The 27,585-nt window shown below is 37.7% G+C and overlaps 1 protein-coding gene across 4 annotated transcripts in view; it reads left to right on the top strand.

Annotated features, from left to right (window-relative positions):
- Window positions 1-518: 518 nt before the first annotated feature.
- Window positions 519-27,585, top strand: part of LOC102913289 (putative selection and upkeep of intraepithelial T-cells protein 1 homolog) — a 40,664-nt gene continuing 13,597 nt past the window's right edge. For 2 of the 4 annotated variants that reach the window (XM_076564788.1, XM_076564790.1), the window contains exons 1-4: window positions 519-830; window positions 18,237-18,320; window positions 23,541-23,888; window positions 24,342-24,623. In XM_076564788.1, the coding sequence (XP_076420903.1) occupies window positions 18,242-18,320; window positions 23,541-23,888; window positions 24,342-24,623 (709 nt within the window). In that variant the 5' untranslated portion in view covers window positions 519-830; window positions 18,237-18,241. The other 2 variants (XM_076564789.1, XM_076564791.1) reach the window with 2 other exon arrangements.

Raw genomic sequence — 27,585 nt, forward strand, 5'->3', positions numbered from 1 at the left:
ACATAATTATTTTTAAAAGTGCATTATAAAATTACATGCAATAAATCCTCACTCTCTTAAGTTTCTTCTTATCAGATATTTTGTCAGAGCAATGAGAAAAGTAACTATTACAGTATATATACACACATATGCTTTTAAAATTGTCATTTTCATAAGTTTATCCTTTTACTTTCAGCAGTTCATCTTTTATTATGGCTTCCCAACCTCTACCCTGCACCAGCCATCGTAAAGTATCATATGTGTTCTGGATCCTTCACATTTTATTCTTATTTTAAGATCAGATTTTTCTGTTACCCTGGAAAAATTGCTGGGCTTCTTTGCTTCATGGGATAACTGGTTATTTTGTTTCAAGAATCTTGCTGGCCATTGTGTGCTCTCTGAAAGTTGAATTGAGAGTCTTTTGCTTGTACTTTCATAAACTGAGTCTTCTGCCATGCCAAATAAATTAATCATATCTTTTTTTTGGGCAGTACTCAGTGCATGACAGGTATGAGTCAGATTTTGTTTTGCTCCTTCACTGGGTGATGGAAGCTTTGTTAGTGCTTAAGCAATATGAAGTGAAAACTGCACAAACGTTTCACTTGTCTGTTGATGAAACCAGCCCACTAGGAATTTCTCTGCAAAAGAGAACAAATTTTCAGGTGGGCAGGATCATACAGCCAGAATTTGAGAACAGAAGAAGCTTGATGGTCAGCTTTACCTAGGATTTGACTCTGGATCATCTTTCCCTGGATACAGAAAAACACCTGACCATTATCAGAAACCCAGATGTCCCAACTGAGTTTGTCTGTTGGAATAGTGGAGAGCTGACTTGCAACCATCAGTCCCAAGTAAGTATCAGAACTTACAAAGGTTGTGTACCTAGTAGTCTATTCATGAAAGGTCTATTCTATCATTTTCTGTTGCCTGTGCCTCTGGGAAAATTCTTATTATTAGCTAGTTCTTACATCATAAATAAACCCAGTTCTATTAATCTATGTATTGCCATGAGGCCGGTGCCTTACCAGTACTTTCACTTCTTGCTTCTTGGGCAACTCGCTGGCTTTTCTTTGACTCTGCCATCTCACTTTATCTCTGCTTGGATTTCCTTCCTGGCTATATCTTGCCTTGCTATAAACCAAAACAGCTTCTTTATTAAAAAATGGTAATAAAATATATTCACAGTATATAGAAAGACATCCCATAGCACAGGCTTATTTAATTCAACAATTTTTTCTATTATCCAATGTCTCTCCACAGCTCTCATTCCTTTTTCACTAGAATTAAAAAACTTTAAAGTTAATAAAGCATTGTGAAATATATCCCTGGGGTTGTTTATTACCCCTTTCTGTTTATTAAGCATATATTTTAAAGTACAATTAGAACTTTCTATGACTAGTTGTCGTGTAGGATTCTGTGATATACCTATAAAATGTTTTATATTGTAATATGCAAAAAAACCTGTTTCATTTTACTAGAGACATATGCTGGAGCATTGTCAATCTTAATTTGTACAGGTACCCCCATGATGTCCATAACTTCTAATAAATATGTGATTACAGAATTAGCCTTTGCTGGACTAAAGCAGTTGTCAATTGAAATCCTGAATGAGTATCTATGGTATAATGCACATACTGTAATTTTTCAAATTCTACAAAATGAAACACATCCATTTGTCAAATTCATTTCTTTGAGTACCCTTTGGGTTGCTTCCTTCAGGTAGTGGAGTTTGCTTATAGAAAGGACAAGTAGGATATTTGCTTATAATTTCCTTAGCTTGTTGCCAGGTGATAAAAAAATCTTTCTTCAAACCCTTGATACTAACATGGTGTTTCTTATAAAATTCTGATGCTTCTAGCACATTTCCTACCAAATAGCTGATCAATTTCATCATTACCTTGTGTTAGAAGGCCTGGTAGCCCCATATGGGATCTGATATATGATATATATAAGGGATGGTTCCTATTTCTGATTATTTCTTGTAATTGAATAAACAATAAAGTTAATTATGAATCATCTGAAATAATTTCAGTGATTTCAATATGTAAAACAACTCTTTCTGCATATTAAGAGTCTAACTATTTTAAGAGGTTCTGGAAATCTAATAATAGAATGAGAATAGCATATAATTCTGATTTTTAACTGAATTATAAGAGCTTTGAGCCACTTTACTTATTTTTACTGACTTATAACCTGCCTTTCCTGATTTATTTGCATTAGTATAGACTCTAGGGACTCTAGAAATTAGTGTTCTCTGTGTGATGTGAAGAAGGATCTAATTAGTTCTCTTTATAAACTCAAGTCTCTTTCTTTGGGGATATTTTTGCTAATCTTTCCCCCCACCAAAAATAAAAAACCACTGGAAGCTCTTTGCAATTTTTATTTTCCATCTACAATGAGGCAATTTCAGCATTTATAAAAGGTACCACAATTTCTACTTGGTCTATTCTTGCTAATTGATGAAGTCACAATTTTCTTTAAGAATCATTCCAAAAACATTTTCTATATAGGTCTTTAATTTTTTACTTTGTTTGTATGGTAAAAATATCCATTCTAAGATCTCATATTTTCTCTCCATAAGAATTTCTGTGGTAGAATTTATAGAATGTAAAATAATCAGAATACAATCAAGCTCTGGATCTAAATGATCTATATGTACATCTTGTGATTTCTTTTCTACCAAAGCCAGTTCTCTCCCAGCCACAACTGATAATTCTCATGATCTATTTAAGTCCTTATCACCTTGAAAGGTTTGAAATAAATTGCTTCATTCTTGAGTTGTTAATCCAGTTGTGGGACATAGTCATCAAATATTTCCCAGCAGTTTTTTTGTTGTTTTTGTTTTTGTTCTTGTTTTTCAAGACAGGGTTTCTCTGTGTAGCTTTGCGCCTTTCCTGGAACTCACTTGGTAGCCCAGGCTGCTCTTGAACTCACAGAGATCCTCCTGGCTCTGCCTCCCAAGTGCTGGGATTAAAGGCGTGTGCCACCACCGCCTGGTTTCCCAGCAGTCTTGAAAATCATTAAAAGTTCATAATTAATCTCTCCTGAATTGTACATTCTGTGGTTGAATTTTTGTAAACCTCTCTTATATCCCAGGCAATTAATAGAATTTCCTCTTTGTGTTTTCTTCCAGAGCAATTTGTAATCCCCAGAAAGGTAAAATTTTCTTTACCTCTTCAAACTTTTTTTTCTAAGATATCTGAGTCTGAATAAGCTAGTAATATATCATTCATACAATGGTAAATTGTGTATTTAGGAAACTGATTATGAATTATTAACAATGGCTGCTGTACAAACTATTGATAGAGGGTGGGACTGTTTAAATCCCTTATAGAAGAACTTTTCACTGATACCTTTTTACAGACTCAGAATTATTTTAAGTAGGCACTGTAAAGGCAATTTTTATCCATCCTTTTCTTGCAAAAGCAAAGTTAAAAAATCCAGTCTTTTAAATCAATCACTATAATAAACCATCATTTAGGTAATAAAGAAGGCAATGGAATTCCAGGCTCTAAAGAGAATTTTGGCTGAATCACCTTATTTATGGTTCTTAAATCTGTTAATTTTTTCCATTTTTCAGATATCTTTTAAATGACAAATATAAGAGAATTTCAAAGACTGGTCGATTCTTCAATGTGTTAAACGTCTAACTGCTCCTGTACCAGCTGTTCTAGTGCCTGTAATTTTATTTTATGTCAATGGCCATTTTCCCATCAACACAGGTTTTTCTATTAACCACATTGTAAAGGTAGGGTTGTTGATACCCTTGAAAGAACACCAGCTGTTGTGCCCTGCTTATGTACAATCTGAATGGTCTGTCACTGTTCTTGATAATACTTTTTAATATTTCTCTCATAATCATTATTTATTTTATGGTTTGTTTCTGAGACTGGAGGAATGCTAATATGTGGTTTCCATTACTGCAACAAATCACATTCCCATAAATTCATTGCCATGTTAGCCACTGTAGTGGGTAGCCATTCCAACTTGGATCTGGAAGTTCCAACCCCCATTGAGACTCTGGCAACTGTCATGTCTACAAGGCGGGGCCAGGGGAGGCGCCTGGAGACCAGAGAGCTGGATGGACCAGCGCTTGCTCTGTGCGCTCTCTGTGCCGGGACACTGAATGGTGGAGGTTGACTGAGCAGAGCTCCAGAGAACACTGCTGGACTGCGATACACCTTCCCCAGACCCTGCGACCTACCTATTACTTAATTTGCGAGTTACGCCATTTAATAAATATCCTTTTAACTATGTGGAGTGGCCAAAATAATTTCACCAATAAGCCACATGTGTTTTTAATTTTCCTATCTGTCCCTCTGTCCCTATACAGTCTTGCACTTTGTTTTACCTGTGATAAAGTTCCAGTCCCAAGAAGCTGAAACATTTGCCTCCTGAAGAGGCCAATCTGGATGCCAAGATTTTGGTGAAAGTATTATTACATCTTTACCTTACCAAACCCTTAATTTCAATGCCATTTGTCTCTATTTTTAGCTTTGGTCACTGATCATTTATAGAAGTTTGCCAAAATACCTGTTTTCTGGTCTCTCCTGAACTTTTTGTTGTAGCTATAGAAGTTTTTATGTCTTTCATCACATCCAGAGCTGTGTTGTTTTTAACAACATGTATTAAGTCTTTAATTGATCTGTGGATGAGTTTCTCCAATGCTGACTGAGAATGATTGAGCCAAATTTGATATTAGAGCCTTGTGAGGCCCCTCAGGATGTTTCCTGAAGGCAAAGGGTTACCTTGCCTGTCCCTTGTTGATCTGCTTTCATTAGTCCAATGCCAACCTTTGCCATGCCTTCTGTTTACTAGAGAAGGCTGGGTCCTTCTGTTTGAATTATCTCTAGAAAAAAAAGTTATTTCTAAGGACATCTTGCCTACACTCCCTTTTCAAATGACCTTATTTATCATTAAAACATCTGACATTCTCTTTTTCTTAAATTTCTAGAAATTACTTCTACCCAAGCAGCATCATAAGTGTGATATACAATATCAGGCATATTTCTAATTTATTCATCTATTGGTGCCAGTCACGCCTTTAAAGAACTAATCACCCTTTTGCATTCTGAATTAACATTTTCAAAAGCTAAAGATTCAATTAATATTTGTCTAACTTCTGGATATTATATCCTTCTATTTACAGCTGAAATCAATCTTTGTAAAAATTAATCAGTGAAGCCAGGTAGTGGTGGTGCACACCTTTAATCCCAGCACTTGGAAGGCAGAGCCAGGTGGACCTCTGTGAGTTTGAAGCCAGCCTGGTCTACAGAGTGAGATCCAGGACAGGCACCAAAACTACACAGAGAAACCCTGTCTCAAAAAACCAATAGATAGATAGATAGACAGACAGACAGACAGACAGACAGACAGACAGACAGATACATACATACATACATACATACATACATACATACATATCAGTGAAGACTTCTTTGGGGCCTTGTATAGTTTTAGTAAAGGATTTAAACCTCTATCCTGATTCTTTAACCTGTCCCAAGCATTGAAAGCTGCTAAACAATATAGCACCCAAGTATGGTCACAAAATCTATACTATCTTTTCAAATCAGTATACTGACCCTCATTGAATAGCTAATCTTGGGAAATTTCCATACCTTGAGCTATACCTCATTGTTCTATGACCCTAGGTCCCTTTTTCCAACATGTTCTCCATTGTAACTGAGGGCCAGGTTCCAACATAGTTGTAGTTAAATCTTTCTAGTTTTAAAGTATAATTCTATCGAGTTGCCCATGAATTTAACATCTGCTTCACACAGGATGAATGCATAGCATATGAAACAACTATCTCTTTAAATCTCTTCAAATCAAAAACTTCTACAGGATTCCAGCCAACTTCTGCATAGCCTTGGAGGTGCATATCATCTGTTAGTTGTTCTTGAATGGTAACTGGATAAACTGAGGTTGGTTATCTAATAATCTTTGGCTGTTCCTCTTCAATTTCATAATTCAGTGGTTCAGCACATTGTGCTCTAAATTCCTCTGTGTCTGAATATTTTTTCCTATTTTCATTAGTAGGTCTTTCTAAGGCTTGTATCTTATCTGTCAATTTTTTATTATTTTCATTGAAAAGCCTTAATAAGGCTTGTATATTATCAGTAATAAGTCTTTCTAAAGCTTATATCTTATCAATATCATATTTGACAGCTATTAAACTACTTTCTTAAGAATAAAATAGGAATTACCAAACTAATAGTAATTACAATCAGTATTATGTCAATCCTAGCTAAGTGGTTTGTTGTAGTATATTTGTATACTGTGTGAATATGTATGGCTGTGATTGGTGTAATAAAAAGCTGAACAACCAATAGCTAGGCAGGAGGTATAATCGAGACTTTAGGGTGGAGAGAAAGAGAGAACTCTGGGAAGATGGCAAAGTCACCAACCAAACACAGAGGAAGCAGCATGAACTGTATGGAGAAATGAGGTAATGAGCCATGAGACAAAATGTAGATTAAAATAAATGGGTTTAAGTTATAAGAGCTGGAGGGACAAGTCTAAGCTAAGATGAAGCTTTCATAATTAAAAATAAGTCTCTGTGTCATTATTTGTGAGCTGGTGGTCCAAAGGAAAGTCCAATTGTAGTCATTTATCACGTTTATTTTTTCCATTTGCAAGCCATACATAGTAGCACTAAAGAGGGTCCTAACTCCCTGCATTGTGATATTTCTAATTCTTAATGTGGCAAACATTTTTCTTTTTTCTTTTTAACCCTAACTGCCCCTTTAAGAATTCCCAGGTATCTCACCAGATCTGCTAAAGATGGCAGAAAAGGGGGAACTGTGTGCGGGTAACCAGCTGTGTCAGTTCTGGAGGGAAAGGTATCCTGACTTGTTGGGAAGTCAGGCTAAACCTGCAAGTGTGAAGGGAAGGTATCCTGGATACCTATTGCTGTAATGAGAAAAGTGTCCTGACTTATCAGGATGTCAGGCTATACCTGAAGCTGGGGTCTGAAGGAGGATGTTCTCCCCATAGGATGTGGCAATCCTGATGCTCTCTGAGAGAGAGAGCTGCTACAGCTGAGCTCTGCTCTGCTCCCAAGGGAGTTTTCCAAGAGAGGTATCCATTTCTTCTCTGCTCCGGCCCAAGTTGTTACTTCTGCTTTACTCTGCTAAGCAGAACTCCCTGAAGAAATGTAGCACCCGTTCCAGCTCCGGTGAAGTTGTTACTTCTACTCTGCTTCCTTAAGGGAACTTCCCAGCAGACATTCTGCTCCATGCCAGCAAGAGAAGATCTTCACCCAAAACTCTTTCAAGAGATTTATTTGGGAAGGAGGAATCCAGGAGAGTGGCTGCTTCTGCCAGAGTGGAGAAGGACAGTTGCCAAGTGAACAGGCAGAGGGGATTATACAGGGCTTCTTATGGGTAGACTTTTTCCAGGGAGAAGATTTTCAGGGAGATAATTGATCAGGTTTCTTCTATCTCCTTGAGCTTGGACAAGCTCAGAATGGAATGGCTATATTTCATGCTCAGGGACTGGTTGTTTTCTGCTCAGGGATTGGTTGGTTTTCATGCTCAATGATTGGTTGGTTTCATGTTCAGTTGGTCAGAGGCAGATTTGGCTCTGGTTTCAGGGCCAAAGTGTGTTTCTTTCACTGGCCCTTTTAGCTTTTTGAGTCTAGTTTCAGGGCCAGTGTATATTTCTTTCACTGGCTCTGATTCCAGTACCAAAGTCTGTTTTCTGGGTCAGGGTATATTTCTTTGGTTATGCTTTCAGGGCCAGGGTATGTTTCTTTCATAGGCTCTTGTTTCAGGGCCACGGTAGGGTTTTTTGGCTGGCCCTTTTACCCTACAGGTGGCCAAGCTTGTCTGTTAGCTCTACCCTCTGACTTAAGGTAAACTTTATTGTCAGTCTCAGGTGTGTCAGAGTGTGATCAAAATATCCCACAATAAATCAAATTTTGATTAAAACTTTATATAAAGGATTTTTAAAAACTAAATCATAATTACAGTTTCCTCTCTCCCTGTTCCACCTTCTAATCCCTGCTTTGTCCCACCTCTTACTCCTTCTCAAATTCATGATGTGTGTGTGTGTGTGTGTGTGTGTGTGTGTGTGAATAGATATAAAAATATGATCCGTTGAGTTTATTTGTTGTTGATTGGATGTATATGACTTTTGGGCTGACCACTTGGCATTGGGTAACCAATTAGGGAGCTCATTCCCAAAGAAGACTAATTCTTTTCTCGGTAGTCATTAGTTACCTATAGTTCTCTGTCTAGATGTGGGGTCTTGTGAGATTTCCCTTCCACGACAGCATGTCTATTAGTGCTGTCATTGCTCTGGTCTTGCTTAGGCAGCCATATTGTCATGGGTTCAATGGTATAGCTTCTCTATCATTTCTAGGAGACACAATTTTACAACAACAAATCCTCTGGCTCTTACAATCTTCCCACCCTGTGTTCTACAATGTACATTGATCCTTGTGTACAGAGATTGTGTTGTAGATGTATCCCATGATCAGTTGTTCTATGTATTTTGACCATTTGTGGTTTACTGTATTGGTTTCCCTAGGCAATAAAGAAAAGATTCTCTAATGATGGTGAGTGCTACACTTATTTCTACAGTTAGGAATTATGTTGGTCTAGTAAATTGGCAGTGGTAATTTCTCCTCTAAGATCCATAACCTCACTAGCCCTGAGCAGTTGGCTCTATTTCCAGTACCAGGTATGATATTCCTCTTGGTGTGTGGGTCTTAAATCCAATTAGAGAGCTGTTGATTGCTGCTAAGATATGAATAGTGCTATTGCACATTTTGAAATATTTTTCCATGCTGGTCATGATTATAAGTCACTGATATCATAGCTGGATGGGAATATTGACTGTTTTCTCCTTTGGCACCTTGCATGGCATCTTCTGCCACTCTCAAAGTTAGTCCTCAGGGAGGAGGCTTTCAAGTTGGACCCAGCTCAAATCTTCTGAATCACATGTTCATAAGTACACAATATCTTCAGCAATAGGGACTTTCCTTCACTTCTGGGAGACAACCATGGGAAACAGCAGTAGCCTGTATTGTTTTGGGAGTCTCCTAGGTTCCCCTGAATAACAACTCAAAATGAGGTTTCTCATACCTGGTGCTGGGGTTTTTCTTAGCTGCCCTATGACTCTCTGGGAAAGCATTGTCAATTCATGCAGCATATCTTCATTAAAACATAGATATACATACACAAATATATTGTTTGTAATTTTTAGGCAAACATAAAGTAGTATAATTCCTCGAGGCTTTTTCAAATATCTTTATTGTTATTAATTCTTTCTCCCCATTCTTCTTTATTGACCACTCTCTCCCTTCCCTATTTTAAATGCCCATCCCCATTTCCCCATTTCCCCATTTTCCCATTTTCCCCTTCATATCACTTGTGTACTTCTATTCCCCTTCCATGCTCATTTTTTCCTGGTTTCTGTTACTCAAGGATATATACTTACATCTAAAGACTTGCAGCTGGGAACCACACATGATTGAGTGTATGTGGCATTTGTCTTTCTGTGTCTGTATAACCTCCCTCAGTATAATACTTTCTAGTTCCATCCATCTACTTGAAAGTCATGATTTAACTTTTCTTTACATCTGAATAACATTCTGTAGTGTATATACACCATATTTTCATTATCCATTAATAGGTTGAAGGACATTGAGATTGTTTCCATTTCCTAGATATTGTGAATAGGGTGGAGATGAATATTGCCTGTGCTATACATTGTCAAGTTCTTTGAGCATATGCCAACAACTGGTAAAGCTTGGTCATATGTTAGATTTATTTTTAGTTTATATATATATATATATATATATATATATATATATATATATATATATATATATATTATTTTACAATTCCATTCTGTTCTACATATCAGCCATGGGTTCCCCTATTCTCCCCCCTCCCACCCCCTCCCCTTACCCCCAGCCTTCCCTCCATTCCCACCTCTTCCAGGACAAGTCCTCCCCCGAGGACTGCGATCAACCTGGTAGACTCAGTCCAAAGAGGTCCAGTCCCTTCCTCCCAGACTGAGCCAAGTGTCCCTGCATAAGCTCCAGGTTTCAAACAGCCAACTCATGCAATGAGCACAGGACTTGGTCCCACTGCCTAGTTGCCTCCCAAACTGATCAAGCCAATCAACTGTCTCACCTATTCAGAGGGCCTGATCCAACTGGGGGCCCCTCAGCCTTTGGTTCATAGTTCATGTGTTTCCATTCATTTGGCTATTTTTTTTCAATAATTGAGTAAAACTGAAATTTATTATAAGCCACAGTCGTCCTAGGGACCTCCATGCTATATATATATAGCCTCTATGGTTCTATGGGTTGTGGTCTGATTGTTCTTTATTTTATATCTAGAATCCACCTATGAGTGAGTACATACCATAACTGTCTTTCTGGGTTTGGGTTACCTCACTCAGGATGATTTTTTCTAGTTCCATCCATTAGTTTTTTAAGAATTCTCCACACTGATTTCCAGACTGCACCAGTTTTCAGTTCCATTTTCCTCACCAGCATTTGTTATAGCTTATTTTCTTGATCTTAGCTACTCTGACTGCTGTGAGATGAAATCTCAAAGCTGTTTCAATTTGCATTTCCCTAATTTCTAAAGAGGAACACTCTTTGAGGCACATCTTACCCATTTTGATTTTTCTTTTGAAAACTCTCTCTTCGGATATAGAGCCTGCTTTTCAGTTGTATTGTTTCTTGACTCTTGTTTTTTCAGTTCTTTAAACATTCAGAGTATTAGTCCTCCGAAAGATATATAGTTAGCAAAGATTCTCTCCTACTATGTAAGTTTCTCCTTGACTTGAGTGATTGTTCCCTCAGCTGTACAGAAGAGTTTTAGTTTTCTGAGTTCCCACTTGTTAATTGTTGGCCTTAATTACTTGGCAAACAGAGTCCTATTTAGAAAGCCCTTTCCTACACCTACATCTTGTAGGATGCTGACCATGTTGTCTTTGGACAGTTTCAGCATTCCAGGTTTCAAATTGTGGTCACTGATCTTCTGGATTTAATTTTGATGGAAAGTGGTAGATATGAATATTCATTCTTTTACATGAGGACATCCAGTTTTCTCAGCACCATTTGTTAAAGATGCTATCATTATCATTCCTCAAGTATATAATTTTGGCAACTTTGTCAATTATCAGTTGGCTACAGTTAGGTGTATTTATGTTTGCATCTTCTTTTGTGTTTCTATAAGTTGTGTGTGTGTGTGTGTGTGTGTGTGTGTGTGTGTGTGCGCACGCCAGTATCATACTGTTTTTATTACAATACCTCTATAATCTATTTAGAAATTTCAAGTGATAATCTCTCCAGTATTGTTGGTTTTTTCCAAGATTGCTTTGACTATCCTTGGTATTTTGTAGTTCTATACAAATTCTAGGATATTTCTGTGAAGAAACTCATGAAAATTTTAGTTGGGATTGTGTTAAATCTACCAACTTTTCATAATATTAAAGCATTTATAATAATATTAAGTCATTTTCATAATATTAAATCTATCAATCTATGAGTGTGGGAGGTCTTTTCATTTTCTGATGCCTTCCTTAATCTCTTTCCTAAGGAACTTTGAAATCCTCAAATAGCTCTGTATTTCCTTGGTTAGATTTATTCCAGGATATTGTTTTGAGGTGATTATAAATGAGTGTGCTTATGATCTCTTTCCCAGCATGCTTGTTATTTGTATATAGGAAGGCTAATTTTTGTAAGTTGATTTTTGTATCCTGCCACTTTTTTGAATTTTGAGAAGTTTTCTGGTGGAATTTTGGGTGCCTCTTACATATAATATCATATAATCTGCAAAAGGGATAATTTGACTTCTCCTTTACTATTTGTAGCCCCTCAATTTCCTGCTCTTGCCTTATTACTTCAAGCACTATATTGGAAAGGAATGGAGATAGTGAGCAGCCCTGTCTCATTTTTGCTTTCAATGGGATTGCTTTGAGTTTTCTCCATTTAGATTCTTGTTGGTTGTGTATGTTGATAATTTGTTTGTTTTAACAATTTAATCTTGCCTAGAGACCAGAGTGCAGAGCTGAGTCACTAGTTAGTCATAGAGATCAGGCAGTGGTGGCACACCTTTAATCCCAGCACTCAGGAGGCAGAAGCAGATCTCTGTGAGTTCAAGGCCACCATGGGCTACAAAAGATTGATCCAATCTAAAAGAGAAACAGAGCCAGGCAGTGTGGCACATATGCCTTTAATCCCAGCACTAGGGAGGTTGAGACAGGAAGTGATATGGTTGGGCAGAGAAAGAAATATAAGCCAGAAGGAGACAGGAACCCAGGCCCTTTCAGGCTGAAGATTCGGTACAGATAAGAAGTCTGGCTGACTGCTCTGCTTCTCTGATCTTTCACCTTTCACCCTGATATCTGACTCTGGGTTTTTATTAAGACCAATTAGGACTCATGCTGCAACTGTGGCTTTGTCATATATAGCCTTTATCATGTTAAGATATGTTTCTTCTAGTCCTATTTTTTTTAGAGCTTTTATCATGAAATCATGTTGGATTTTGTCAAAGCTTTTTTATGTATTCATTAAGATGATGACATGACTCCTGTCTTCTGCACATGTAAGTTGCTGTGGAAATAGCTCTGTATCCTGTTAAAGTGTTGCTCTGATTGGTTAATAAATAAAGTGCTAATTGGCCAGTAGCCAGGCAGGAAGTATAGGTGGGATAAAGAGAGAAGAGAATTCTGGGAACAGGAAGGCTGAGTATTGGTGAAATTATTGAGGCCACTCCACGTAGTTAAAAGGGAGGTTTATTTTGTGGGGTAAATAAATTACAAATGAATGGATAGTTTACAGAGTCTGGGAAAGGCATGGTGCAGTCCGACGGTGTTCTCTGGAGAACTCTGCTTGGTCTACCTCCAGCAACCAGGGTCCAGGAACTAAGAGAGCATGTGCATCTGGAACCCGGGTCTTCAGCATCCTCTCTCAGCCCCACCTTGTAGGCATGACCATTACCAAAGCCTCAACGGGCCTTGGAGCCTCCAGGTCAAAGCTGGAATGGCTACCCACTACAGCTAAGTCAGGAGTTGCCAGCCAAACACAGAGGAAGCAAGATGTAAAGATACCAGTAAGCAATGAGCCACATGGTAAAGTATAGATTTATAGAAATGGGTTAATTTAAGATGTAAGATCTGGCTAGCAAGAAGCCTGAGCCATTAGGCCATACAGTTTTAATTAATACAAGCCTCTATGTGTTTATTTGGGTCTGAGAGGCTGTGGGCCTGGTCGGGACTGGAGACAACTCCAGCTACAGTAAGTCAATAAGTGTACTGACTAAAGTAAAATTTTAATGTTATATTCTAAAAGCCAATTTTGTTTTTTAAAATAATTTGTGGTTCTGTTGCTTTATAAGCATTCATATTATTGCGCAACTATCACTCTCATCCATATCCAGTCATTTTTCACCCTCCTGAGTTGAAACTCTGTTCATTATATACTATACTATTTTGTTTGCATTGGTACCTGCCCTCTATAGGTTCTGGATTTATTTCCTTAGTTCATTCATCTATGTATTTGAGTTCTTTATGTGGTCATTCATCTTTCTCACAAATAGGACTCTGAAATTTTTCTCTGCCATTTCAGCCTTCTTAGTTACTTTTATTTCCACTGTCCAGGAGTTGTGAGGTTGTGAATATGTCATGTTGAGTTGTTTAATATTCTTTGTTGTATTTTAAACATATGTTGAGGTGGATGTATCTTCATTTTTATCTTTCGCCTTTCCCTTGCTCTTTTTATTGTTTGATTTGTTTTATATGAACCCCCTCCCATAGGGCTCTATCTTAGTTAGGATTTCTATTTCTGTGAAGAGACACTGGGACCATGAACACTCTTATAAAGGAACACATTGAATTAGGGCTTACTTACAATCCAGAGGTTTAGTCCATCATTGTCATATCAGGAAACACGGTACAGTACAGGCAGACATGGTACTAGAGAAGGAACTGAGAGTTGTACATCTTGATCTGCAGGTAGCAGAAATGACTGTGACACACTAGCCAGACTTGAGCTTCTGAGACCTCACAGCCTACCTCCTAGTGACCCACCTCCTCTAATAAGGCCACACATCTTCCAAAAGGCCATATCTCCTAATAGTGCCAATCCCTATGGACCTATAGAGGCCATTTTTATTCAAACCACTACATTCCACTCCCTGGCCCCCATAGGCTCATAGCCTTATCATAATGCAAAATGTATTTAGTCCAACTTCAAAAGGTACCATAGTCTACAACAGTCTCAAACTTGTTTAAATGTCGAAGTCTGAAGACTCTACAGAGACTCATGGCAATCTCCTAACTGTAAATCTTCATAAAATCAAAATGAAAAGTAGATCACATACTTCCAACATACAATGGCACAGGATGTATATTACTGTTCCAAAATGGAGCATAATGAGGAAATACTGGACCAAAGCAAGACAGAAAGCCAGCTGGGCAAACTTCAAACTCTGCATCTCTATGTCTGATATCAAAGCACTCTTCAGCTCTCCAACTCCTTACAGATTTGTTGATTATAACACACTTCTTTCTCTTGGGCTGGCTCTGCTCTCTGTTAGCAGCTCTCCTTGACAGGTATCCCAAAGCTCTGACTTCTCCAACATTTTGGGGTCTCCAAGGTAACCCAGGCTTCATCTTAACAGCTTTACATAATGACATCTCTAGACCTCCATGCAGGGATACCACTGTCACACATCTGGCCTCAGTGATTTTCCTTGATTGTGGAAGGAGATTTTATTACCCTGTTCTTCTATCCTTGACTCTAAAGTCAGAGCCATGTTGCCAAATCTGCCAAGTTTTACTGCTTGCTGGGCCCGGAACTTATCCCACTCATTCAATTACATCTTCACCAGCTTTCTGCTTTCAATGGTTTTCTTCACTACTTAAGCTTGGCTATCTTGAAACATTCTCCACAGACCAGGCTGGCCTCAAACTTAGAGATCCAACAGCCTCTGCCTCTGGAGTGCTGGGATTAAAGGTATGTACCACCACACCCAACTCTAAGCTTTTTCTTAATTCCTTTTCACAAGTTGGAAACTTATATGAGTGGGGTCTTCCTCTGAGGTTATAACTCCTTTTATTACATTTATTAATCTGTTTATATCCTTAAACACAAGACTTAGCTCCATTCCATTTCCTGGTTTTTGTTTTCTCCTAATCTTGCTCCTTTTAATTATAAATCTTTATAAACATAAACATTGGTAACCACATGACAGAGTCTATGGTTTTGAGACTGCTTTGAGATTTTTCTCTTCCCATGGAATTCCAAATCGCTTCACTTTAGCATCAGGCAGACTCTTTGGACAAGGGCACAAGGCAGTGACATTCTTCACCAAAATACCACAAGAACTATCTCTAGGCAACATACTAAATTTATTCTCCTCTGAAACTTCCTAAGCAGGCCCCCTACAGTTAAAATCATTCTCAGCACCATTGTCTTCCATGATTGTACTAGTACAGCCCATTAAGCAATACTTGAAACATCCCACTGCTTTCCTAACCCAAAGTACCAAAGTTCAAATTCCTCTAAACAAAAAACATAGTCAGGCCTATGACAGCAATATCTCAATCCCTGGTACCAATTCCTGTCTTAGTTACTGTTTCTAATTCTGTGAGGAGACACTGTGACCACAGCAACTCTTATAGAGGAAAAACATTTAATTGGGGTGGCTTACATTTTCAGAGGTTTAGTCCATTATCATCATGGTGCGACATGGTGACATGCAGGCAGACAAGATGCAGTCAGTGGAAGTAGCTGAGTGTCCTACATCTTGATTTGCAGGCAACAGGAAGTGGTCTGAGACAGTCGGTGTGACTTGAGCATATATGAGACTTCAAAGCCCACCTCCATAGTGACATACTTCCTCCAACAAAGCCTCACTTCCTAATTATGCCATTCTCTGTGAACTAATAGGGACCAATTACATTCAAACTACCACACTTTGCTAATGCAAATAATGCAAAACTCTTCACTTTAGCCTCAGGCAGACATTTTGGGCAAGGACAAAAAGTAGCCACATTCTTTGTCAAAGTATCACAAGAACAGTCTCTAGGTCACATACTGAAATTCTTTTCCTCTGAACTCTCTTAAGCCAGGTCCCCACAGTTCAAATCTCCTTCAGCACCACTGTCATCCATGGTTCTACTAATATAGCCCATTAAGCCCCACTTAACAGCATTCAGCTGTTTTTCAAATCCAAAGTCCACACCTCCAAACAAAAACATGGTCAGTCCTATCAGAGCAATTCCTCGGTCCCTTGTACCAACTTCTGTCTTAGTTATGATGTCTATTGCTATGAAGAGACACCATGACCATGGCAACACTTATAAAGGATAACATTTTGTTGGGGATAGCTTATAGTTCAGAGGTTTAAGAGCATTTTCATCATGATGGGAAGCATGGTGACATGAAGACAAACTTGGTACTATAAAAGCAGCTGAATCTTGATCTGCAAGCAGCAGAAGTGACCATGACATGTTAGCCAGGCTTGAGTTTCTGAGCTCTTGAAGCCCACCCCCTAGTGGAACACCTCCTCGCAAAAGGCCATATGTTTTCCAACCAAGCCATACCTCCTATAGTGCCACTCCCTATGAGCCTATGGGGGCCATTTTTATTCAAACCACCACTAATTCTAATAATAAATACAATGATGAAGAAAATATCTCCTGTAGCTGAAAAACCTGAAGTGATAGAGTTCTCGTAACTTGCCTAGGCCTATTCAGCTAAATGGTAAAGCCAGGATTTCAACTTATGTGATATTAATATGAGATCCTGAGTTAGCTACAATGCATGCTATCACTTATTCTCTTTATAGTTTGCCCATCTTAAGGTAAGATTTATGTTAATACAGCATATGAAGGCTTTATTAATTTCCCTCTGCTTCACTCCTTAGTATTACTATGTTTTCCTCAACTTACCATTGCTCAATAGCAATTCTACATTTGGCATCTGATAAATGTCTTTATTGCCTTTATGATTTTTAAGAAATACAGGTCATTATTCACAATGTAGATATACCATTTTAGTAATGTGAGAATCTAGGTAAGTCCAGGATTACTACTAAATTTGTCTGTTTAAACAAGGTATTATAGTATTTTTATATTGTTGTTACTATTTAACTCTTTGTTTTTCTATAATACCAGTACTTGGTAAGTATGTCTTGGAGTACAGAAATAGGAAAGTCCTACATCTGTTTCCAGAGCTACATATCAGGTAGAACTTTTTAAATAATCCTTTATATTTATCTGAAAAATATAACTTCATCTTCCCTTGACCTTGAACTTTAGAGTAAGGACCACAAATATGTTTGTGGTGGTTTGAATAAGCATGCCCCCATAGACTCACATGTTTGAATGCTTGACCCATAGGGAGTGGCATTATTAGGAGGTGTGCCCTTGTTGGAGTACATGTGGCCTTGTTGGGGGAAGTGTGTCACTGTGGGGTGCACTTTGAGGTCTCAGATGCTCAAGCTAGGCCTAGTGTGGCTAGACTTCCACTGTCTGCAGATGAAGATGTAGAAATCTCAGCTCCCTCTCCAAAACCTTCTGCCTGCATGCCACCATGTTTCCCACTACAACAATAATTGACTAGACCTTTGAAACTGTAAGCCAGGCCTAATTTAAATGTTTTCCTTTATAAGAGTTGCTGTGGTCATGGTGTCTCTTCACAGCAACTGAAACTCTAACAAGTTAGGCAATGTCTCAATTAACAGAAAAATTAATGGGGTTCTTAAAGTGTCATAAAAGAAAGTTATTTCCTCTATATAAAATGATTAATTACTTTCTACCATAAATTAAGATAAATATGACTTTATTTTTTTCTGTATAGCAATTAATAAATATATCAAATGATTCCATTAGCTTTGGAAATCTGGACATGTTCCCCATTTCCATCAACTTTGGGGAAGAAAGCAGGCTCATGGAGTTTTCAAAAAAAAAAAAAAAAACAGAAAATAATATCCATTCAAGCCTTGGAGAAGACAATCCTGTAAAAATAAGTAAATTTCTGGGAAGATATAGTCATTTTATTGAGCCTTCTTATCATAAGTGTCATATTTGCTAATAAAATTTCAGAATGCTAAATAACACAAAGAAAATGAATCTCCTGACATGAATTTGTTGTTTACCTGGGATTAAAAAGGTGATGACAGCCACAGCTGGAAGACAGTGCTTCAGGCAGTTGTGGATTCATCTGATTTCTGCAACTTCTTTCTCATGTTTTCATTGGTTATGAATTTGCTTTCTTTTTGCAGGTGTGATGGATGATGGAAAACTACTTGTTTACAGACTCGGTATTGTTGCCATGTGCCTCCTTCATATGGTAACACTGAGGGCAGGTATGAATTTCTCACTTTCCCTCATGAACTTTGTCCATAACAACTTTGCAAAGAAAGAAAATGTCAATGGCTCTGTTGCCAACTTGAGGAAATCTAGAATTATCTGGGCAACAAGCATCTGGGCACACCCATAGGAGACCATATTAAATAGGTAAGCTGAGATAGGAAGACCCATCAACTGTGGATGGCTCAATTCCCCAGGATGAGATCCTGGACTGTATGAAAAGGAGAGTGGTCTGAGTACAACTAGTCACTCCTCTCTACTTGCTGGTTGTGAATACAATGCAAAAGCCAGCAGGTGGATCAATGGAATAGACTATAAAGATAAATTCTCACAAATAAAGACAAGTGACTTTTTACAAGATGGAGGAAAAGATGGCCGTTCAACAAATGGTGCTGAGAAAACCAATATACATGTGTAGAATGTTAAAACTATAGCCCATCCTGGTCATGTATAAAACCAGTTCAATATATAGAAAGATTTTAATTTAAAATCTCAAGTTCTGAAACAGAGGGAAAATATGAGAAAACATTTTAAGACATAAACATAGGCAAGGACTTTCTGAATAGAACTCCAAACATTCAAGAAATAATGCCAAAAACAGACAAATGGGATTGCATGATATTGAAATATCTCTGTACAGGAAAGAAAGCAGATAATTGAATGAATGACATACAGTATATTTACTAACACTACCTCTGACAGAGGACTAATATGTAGAATATATAAAGAACTCATAAAACTAAATACCAAAAAATCCAACAATCTGATCAATAAACAGTCTAGTTAAATAAAGAGTTCTTAAAGATGAAGTACAAACAACCAATAAACATATGAAAAAAGTTTGACACAATTAATTATCAGAGAAAAGAAAATTAAATTACATTATGATTTCATCTACCGTGGTTAGAATGACAATCATTAAGAAAATAAATGAATGTTGGCAAGTGTGCTGAAAGAAGTGTGTTGTATACTATTGGTCACAATCTGGATTAGTTTAGCCACCACTGATATCAATATGTAGGATCCAAAACAAGCAAAACAAAACAAAACTAAAGTTCATCATATTATCCAGCTATACCACCCTTGGTTATTTATTGAAGGATTCTAAGCCAACATACCACACTGTTACTTGTACATACATGTTTATTGCACCATAACCCACAGTAGCTATGGAGTTAACCTTTGTATCCATCAATAGAAAAATACATAAATACAATAATACTCAACTCTATAGTAGAACAAAATTTCACTTGAAAGAAAGTGGATTCAATACATTATTGCAGATTAATACATTAAGCAAATTAGTTAGACAAAGAAAGACAAATACTGCATGTCTTCTTTAATTTGTGAGTCCTGTATTTTAGATAAATGCATAAAAGTGTGCTTGTGTATATAGCATGAAAGTAGAAGTCAAACTAAGGGATTAAAGATGACAGCAGGAAAAGGAGAAGAGAAAGGAAAGTATTAATGGCTTGTTGGGGGCGTGGGACTTAGCGAAAGTATATTATACACTTAAAAGAAAATGTCCCTAAGATACCACCACCTATATATAATGGATGTATACAAATTAAAAAAAAAAAAAACAGAAATGAAACTACCATACAGTGATTTTTAAAGTGAGCTGCTGATGCCTTGAGCAAGTCTATGGCCCTGACACTCCCTCTTTTGCTATGGAGTGGTTCCACTTAGATATATAAGAGCGCTGCCAATCTTGAGAGTTCCATGTCTACCATCCTTTTCTAAAGGATGGTCCTCTGTGTTTCTGCAAAGTCTTTCTCTGTGGCTTCCTACTTTGCAACCCTGAAATGGTTACTCAAATAGAAGGCTGTTGTGTGCTACTGCCACCTGGTGGTTTTAGGTTGTTCCAGCTATCAGATCCTGAAATTCTTAAACTCAGAAATCCTCATGGCTGCACCTGGTGTCATACAGAATTTTACCACTCTTGAAATGTCATATGATCCACCTACTCCTCTCTTTTCTCTCCCTTTAAGAGCCCCATCAACCATCTTTTGTACTCTACAGCTTTGCTTTTTCTAGAAGGCCACACACTTGAAACCATACAAGCTTTAATAATAGACAATATTCCATTGTATAAATGTGCCACATTTTGTTTGTTCAGAATGTTGAACAAACATTCTGTTGAAGAATATTCAAATTCATCCAAATTTGAACAAGTATTAGTAGTGATGCTATAAACATTTTGCATGGATCTATTTTTCAAATCCTTTATGTCATATCTAGGCATATGAAGTATGGAGGCTCAATACTATGGTAAGTCTATGGTTAATTTGGTTAAAAAAAGAGAAAGAGAGAGAGAAAAATAGAAAGAGAGGGAGAAGGGGAAGGAAGGAAGGACGAAGATGTGTCTTTGCTCTTCCTCAACTGCATAAGGCACCTTCTGATTGGTTTAATAAAAAGCTGAACAGCCAATAGCCAGGCAGGAGAGAATTGGTGGAACTTACAGGCAGAGATAGGAACTCTGGGAAAAAAATCTGAGATGTGGGAGATTCACCAGCTAGACAGAGTTAGAGGTAAGGTGCTGAGGAGAGGTAACAAGCCATGTGGCAGAACATAGATTAATATAAATGGGTTAATTTAAGTTTTAAGAGCTATTTGAGAACAAGCCTAAGCTAAGGCCAAGCTTTCATGATTAATTAAAAGTCTCCATGCCATTATTCGACAGCTAATGATATAAAGAAAGAGCCTCTATACAGGTGTGTTAACATCCATTAGAACAAGGGTAGCCTTTGAGGGACTGCATCCATGAGAGAATCTTACTCTTCTTCCTGTACCAGCCATCAGATGCCAATAGCTTCTCAGCTAGAGGTGGGATCTCCTCCATTCATCTTGGGATTTGGGTAAGCTTAAACTTGTGCATGCAGTCACAGCTACTGTGAATTTATGTGTGTGAAAGTTTAAACCAGACAGAATTGTCTTTTCTCCACAGACCCCAGAAGTCATCCTTGTCACAAGCAAAATTTCCCTAAGTATTTGCATCTCTAAACTGTCCCATTGAGATCTCTTCTTATGGACTAATTTGAGATTATAAGAACATTCATTGAATATATGCAGTGAATTTTAAAATCTTGTAGAGATATGCTAAACACAGCGGGGTGGGGGATTAAAGAAGAAATTTCTCTAAAAAGTTCATTGATATGCCGTGTGTGTATATGTTTCTTCACATTGATGCATTGATATGTGGTTTTGCCATATGGTTTAAAATTTCCAGTACACCTTTGAGAAGGTTTCTTTCTGTTTTTCCTTTAAGATTTTTATAAACTCAAATATGTGTTAAGCCAAGTACTGGTCAACTGTAGGAAAATCTAGAATTGCATTTGAAAGTTTTGACTCTAAACTCCACATGATCATCTGCAGTGGTCTAGTTATATTCAAAGGAAAAACAAAACAATTAACTTGTCTTAGCATGAGGACATTTGGAAGAGTAGGTTTTAGTACTTTATTCTGTCTTTCTGGTAAAACTAAAAAGAAATAAGATAGAGTTCCATAATAAAAAAATAGGATAAAGGAAACAATATTTTTTTTAAATTTTTCATATATACATACTATATTTACATCACTTCCACCACTCCCTCTCCCCATCCAGCTTCTCCCACACACACAATCCTTCTCAAACCCACAGCTTATTCTATATTACACACACACACACACACACACACACACACACACACACACACACACCCTACTGAGTCCATTTAGTGTTGCTCTTATGTATGAGTATTTAAGACTGACCACTTGTGAATGAATAATTTATGAGGGGGCTGATTCATGGAGAAGACTGATTCTCCTCTTTCTTGGCCACCATTAATTGCTGTACTTCTTCATCTAACGGTGATTGAAACCTAGTGAGATTTCCCCCTCCCACATCAGGATGTCAACCTGTGTTGACAGGGCCTGTTTAAATGACCACATTGTTGAGGCTTCATGGGTGCAGCTGCCTTCTCATATGGGAAATATTATCTCCCACAGGTGAATCCTGGTTCTCTGGTTCCTACAGTTATACCACCTATTTTCTGTGATGTTCCTTAATCTGTGGATGCTATTTTGTAGATGTATTAGTTGCGGCTGTGCACCCCACAGTTAATTGTTCTCTGCATTTTGACAAATTGAGAATTTCTGTAGTCATTTCCACATGCTTCAAAACAAGTTTTTTTCATACAATATATTTTTATCATATTATTTCCCCTCTCCCTACTCCTCCCAAATCCCCATACATCCTTTACCTGCCTACATCATTCTCTTGTTCCCCCGCCCCTTCTTCTCTCTCTCTAAAAAGTCAAGCAGAGATGGCTCAGTCAGTAAAATTCTTGCCACAAAAAGAAGTTTTTGGTAATGGGGAAAGCTACATTTATATGTAGATATGAGGATATATCTTAGAATGCAGTTAGAAATTACATTAGTTTAGGAGAATGGCAGTAATAGGTTCTTGAAGACAAATTTAAACATGCAATGAATAAAAGTGTTTCAAATTAAAGAAAGTTAAGAGTAATCCAAGAAGCTTAAGCATAAAAGCAAATATATACAACAGCTCATTACAATTAACTGGATCAGGCCCTCTGGATAAGTGAGACAGTCTATTAGAACTGTTTGGGAGGCCCCCAGGCAGTGGGATGGGTACCTGTCCTTAGTGCATGAGCTGGGCTTTTGGAGCTTGGGGCCTATGCTGGGACACTTTGCTCACCCTGGGTGAAGGGAGGAAGGGACTGGACCTGCCTCAACTGAATCTACCAGCCTGAACTGAATGCCCTTGCCCTGGAGGAAATGGGAAGGGGGGGGCTGGGGTTGGGGGCGGGAGGATGGAGGACAGGGCAATCCGTGTCTGATATGTAAAATTAAATTAAATTATAAAATTAAAAAATAATAATAATAACTAAAAAGAATAAATAAAAAAGAATAATGAATAGTAGAATCATTCAGAGAAAGAATGAAATAGAATGAAAGAAGAGACAACTACTGGGCTGATAGCAATTATCTTAGGAAGCCATTTAGCAACAATGGAAATTATACACATTTCATAAGGGGAATATTTTGGTGAGCCACCATTGAACTCATGTAAAATTAAGATTTTTTTCTTAACAGTATGCTGGGGGAAAAAATGACCCACAGTAAAAATGTGTTTGTGTGTTTTGAGGAAGGGGTGACTTAGTGGGTTTCCTTGATTAAGGCATTCACATTTTGGTTCTTGTTTCTCTTCCCAGAACGATTTACAGTGACTGGATTAGAGAAGCCAGTCTTGGCTCCATTTGGTGCAGTACTTGAGCTCAGTTGTCAGCTGTCTCCACCACAAAATGCCCAGCACATGGAGATCCGCTGGTTCAGGACCCACTATACACAACCTATTAACCTATACGAGGATGGCAAAGACCTGTTTGGGAAAATTATCCCCAAGTATGTGGAGAGAACAGAGCTCCTGAAAGATGCCATTGGAGAAGGGAAAGTGACCCTCAGGATCTTTAATGTCAATCCTGATGATGATGGGCACTACCACTGCATCTTTAAAGATGGCAAGTTCTATGAAGAGCACATCACAGAAGTCAAGGTCATAGGTAAGCATGGCTTCCTCTGAAACTAATACAGTGATTCACATATAAGAAAAATGTCTACTTACAAATTCTAAAAAGAATTGAATCTTGCATGGTTTTGTTGCTTTTTATAATCTAAAACTTAACTCAGTTGTTTTGATTTATTAAACAGTAAATATTTTACTGAAAGGAAAACTAAATGAAACAAAGAGGCGTTTCATCACCAGACTTATTTAGAACAGTAAGTCTGCTTATTAGCATAATAGATGCTAATTGTGTGTTATGTCTTCTCCAACTTTCCATCTGGTGCCATCTCTTTTAATTGATTTACTATGTCAGTTAGATCCCCATAGAGTTTTGACTATCCTTATATGTACAGACAGTGGGGTTAATATAGAGGAGGAGTGGTTTTCTTTTTGTGTTCTTTTCTTCTTTCCATCTACTATACACTACTAATTCTCCCTTGTTTATAACCAGCTGTGAGCTCCCGGGTTCAGATTCTTGTTCATCCTCCTACTACCAAAGGTGTGATAGTGGAATGTCATTCCAGAGGTTGGTTCCCACAACCTCACTTGGAATGGAGAGACAGCAGAGGAGGGGTCATTCCAGCTGCATCAAAATCCCATTCACGGAATGAAGACAAATTGTTTGATATGAAGATGACACTTCTCCTTAGAGACAGCTCCCTCAGGAATGTCACTTGTTGCATTTGGAACCGTCTAACAGGCCAAGAGGAAAGCACAAGCATTGTTCTACCAGGTGAAATTCGTGTATTCACTCTTGAAATAAGTTTTATATAATTTATACTTGACACAAAACTCATGTGCCTTTTTCACTTGGCTACGGGCCATTACTTTCCCTTCATTTTATTCATCTCATCTGTTTTCTGATTGATTCCCTTTTCTAGATTCATTTCTTTCATCATTTTCCTAATACTGGAAATTTTTGTACATAAGATGCTGTTTTGTTTTGTTTTTCCTAGAGTAAAGTGTTGTTTGATGTTTGGCTAAATTGCTACTCATTTCTTAAAATGTTTTATCAACATTATTCATTGTAAAGAATATAAAAAGCTGAGAAATCCTTAAGAAAATACTCAACATCCTTAGCCACCAAGTAAATGTAGACTATAACTTTGAGATCTCATCCCAGTCAGAATGCTAAGGTTAAAGAAAAGAATGACAAATGCTAGCAAGGGTATATGGGAAAGGGGGTTGCTTAATTACTGGTAGTAGGAATGGACCTGGTAAAGCGACTATGGAAATCAGTGGAGAGATTCCTCAAGACCTAAAACTAGATTTACCCAATGATCCACTCATGGGCATATACCCTCAATACTCTACGTCTTATTATAGAGATACTTCATTGCCCATATTCATTGCTGTTATCTACAATAATAGCTAGGAATGGAAACAACCAATATTTCTATCAAGTGATGAATGGATATTGAAAATATAGTGCATTTACACAATGAAACATTCAGCTATTAATAAAAATGAAACAAAGCTGCTTTTGTTACTAAGGTTCTATAGTAAAATTTGAGGTCAGATACTGTAATACATTGAGCATATACAACCAACCACAAATCCTGATGTGAAGAAAAAGCCACACTTAATGGTGATGGTGGGAATGTAAACTGTTCTAACCACTATGGGAATAGTGGTTGAGGTTTTAAAAAAGCTGCAATAGGTTGCTAGAGTGATGGATCAGTGGTGAAGAGCACTTGTTGCTCCAGCAAGGGACCCATGTTCAGTTCCTAGCATCCACATTGTGCCTCACAACTATCTTTAACTCCTTTCCCAAGGATTCTGGTATCCTCTTCTTACCTTCAGGAGTACCACACATGCACATGTTTCATATACATACATGTAAGCAAAGCACTCATAAAATGAAATAAATAAGTCTTTTTAAAAGTCATTTAAAAACTCTGCAAATAGAAATATCATATATGAGTTATAATCCAGATGTACCATTTATACATACACAATAAAGGACTCTAGAAGTACTCACACATCTATGTTTATTCCATCATTTATCATAATAGCCAAGCTGTAAACACATAAGTCTGTAAGCAAATGTGGCATGTAATTTTATTCAGCCATAAAGAAGAATGAAGCTGCATCATTTGCTGGAAAATGTGTGCAGTTAGTGATAACATAAAGTGGAATAAGGCCAATTCAGAAGGACAAATATCACGTTTGCTGTCATTTGTGGACACACACATACACACACACACACACACACACACACACACAAAAGCAGAAAGGAGGATAGAGAAAGGACTAAGACTATTGAAAGGAATGGTGAGGAAAAAAGGAAGAGAAGGGAAATATAAAGCATGTGATTATGAAATTGTCAAATTATGAAACCTGAATCTATAAATGCCAAGAACATATACCAATTTTAAAAAGAAATTAAATACATAAATATATTGTGCACATACATCTGTTACTGATGAAAGTATTACAGCAACTCCATGTAGTTAAAAGGGAGGTTTATTTGGGGGTTTTACTTACAACTAGTAAAGGAATAGGTTACAGAGTCTGGGAGAGGTGAAGTACGGCCCAGCAATGTTCTCTGGAGAACTCTGCTCGGTCTACCATCCAACACCCAGGATTAACAGGAACCAATATAGCTGGCACATCCAAATCTTGGGTCTTAAGGGCTCCAGTCTTGGCCCGCCTCAGGGGCAGGCCATAGGTAGGCGTGACAGTTACCAGAAACCTCAGTGGGGCTAGTTCTTCCAGGTCAAAGCTGGAACAGCTACCCACTCCAATCTGTAACAGTTATATCTTCTTGATTCACAGTTCCCTTTATCAATATATAATAAAATATATTTTAATAGCTATAAAAAGGTGTTCTTAATGCTCATAAGATTTGCTTGAATCTCCCTGGTCAAATATAAGCATCCATGCTGTCTTAGATTTCTATGACTGTGATAAACACCATGACCAAAAGCAACTTGGGATGAAAGTTTGATTTGGCTTACACTTCCTGTTCACAGTCCATCAATAAGGGAAGTCAGGACAAGTAGGAATAGAGGCAGGAACCATATAGGAAACCTGATCACTGGATTGATCTTCATGGCTTGATCAGTTTGTCTTCTTTTTTCTTTCTAGCTTTTTTCTTTCTTTCTTTTTTCTTTTTTCCTTTCTTTCTTCTTTCTTTCTTTCTTTCTTCATTTCTTTTTTGAGATAGGGTTTCTCTGTGTAGCCCTATCTGTCCTGGAACTCACTCCATAGACCAGACTGTCCTCTACTCACAGAGATCCACCTGCCTCTGCCTCTGCTTCCTGAATGCTGGGCAGATATTTTTTTTCTTTATTCAAACCAGGACTAGCTACCCAGAGTTGGCACTGCCTAAAAGTGGGAGGGGTCCTCCCACATCAATCATTTTCTCTCTCCAGCATCAATCATTAAGAAAAGGTCCCAGAGATAGGCCCATGGGCCGATCTGATGAAGGCAATTCCTCAAACAATATTCTTCCTTCCAAGATCAGTGTAGTTGGTGTCAAACTGACACAAAACTAACTAGCACACTTGCCTTTTTATTGCTTCTACTCTCTGGGTCCATAGTTTTACCATCATTCAGTAAGAATATTTGGCATTGCATGTGCCCTAAGAGTTTAGACAGAACTGAAGCACTGATTTGGAACTGGCAGAAATTTTTGTTTCTTGACAGGGGAGATGACAAATTGACTTTTCATCTTCTGTTACAGTCAGGGA

The sequence above is a fragment of the Peromyscus maniculatus genome, chromosome 2, assembly GCF_049852395.1.
Source record: "Peromyscus maniculatus bairdii isolate BWxNUB_F1_BW_parent chromosome 2, HU_Pman_BW_mat_3.1, whole genome shotgun sequence".
Taxonomy (NCBI): domain Eukaryota; kingdom Metazoa; phylum Chordata; class Mammalia; order Rodentia; family Cricetidae; genus Peromyscus; species Peromyscus maniculatus.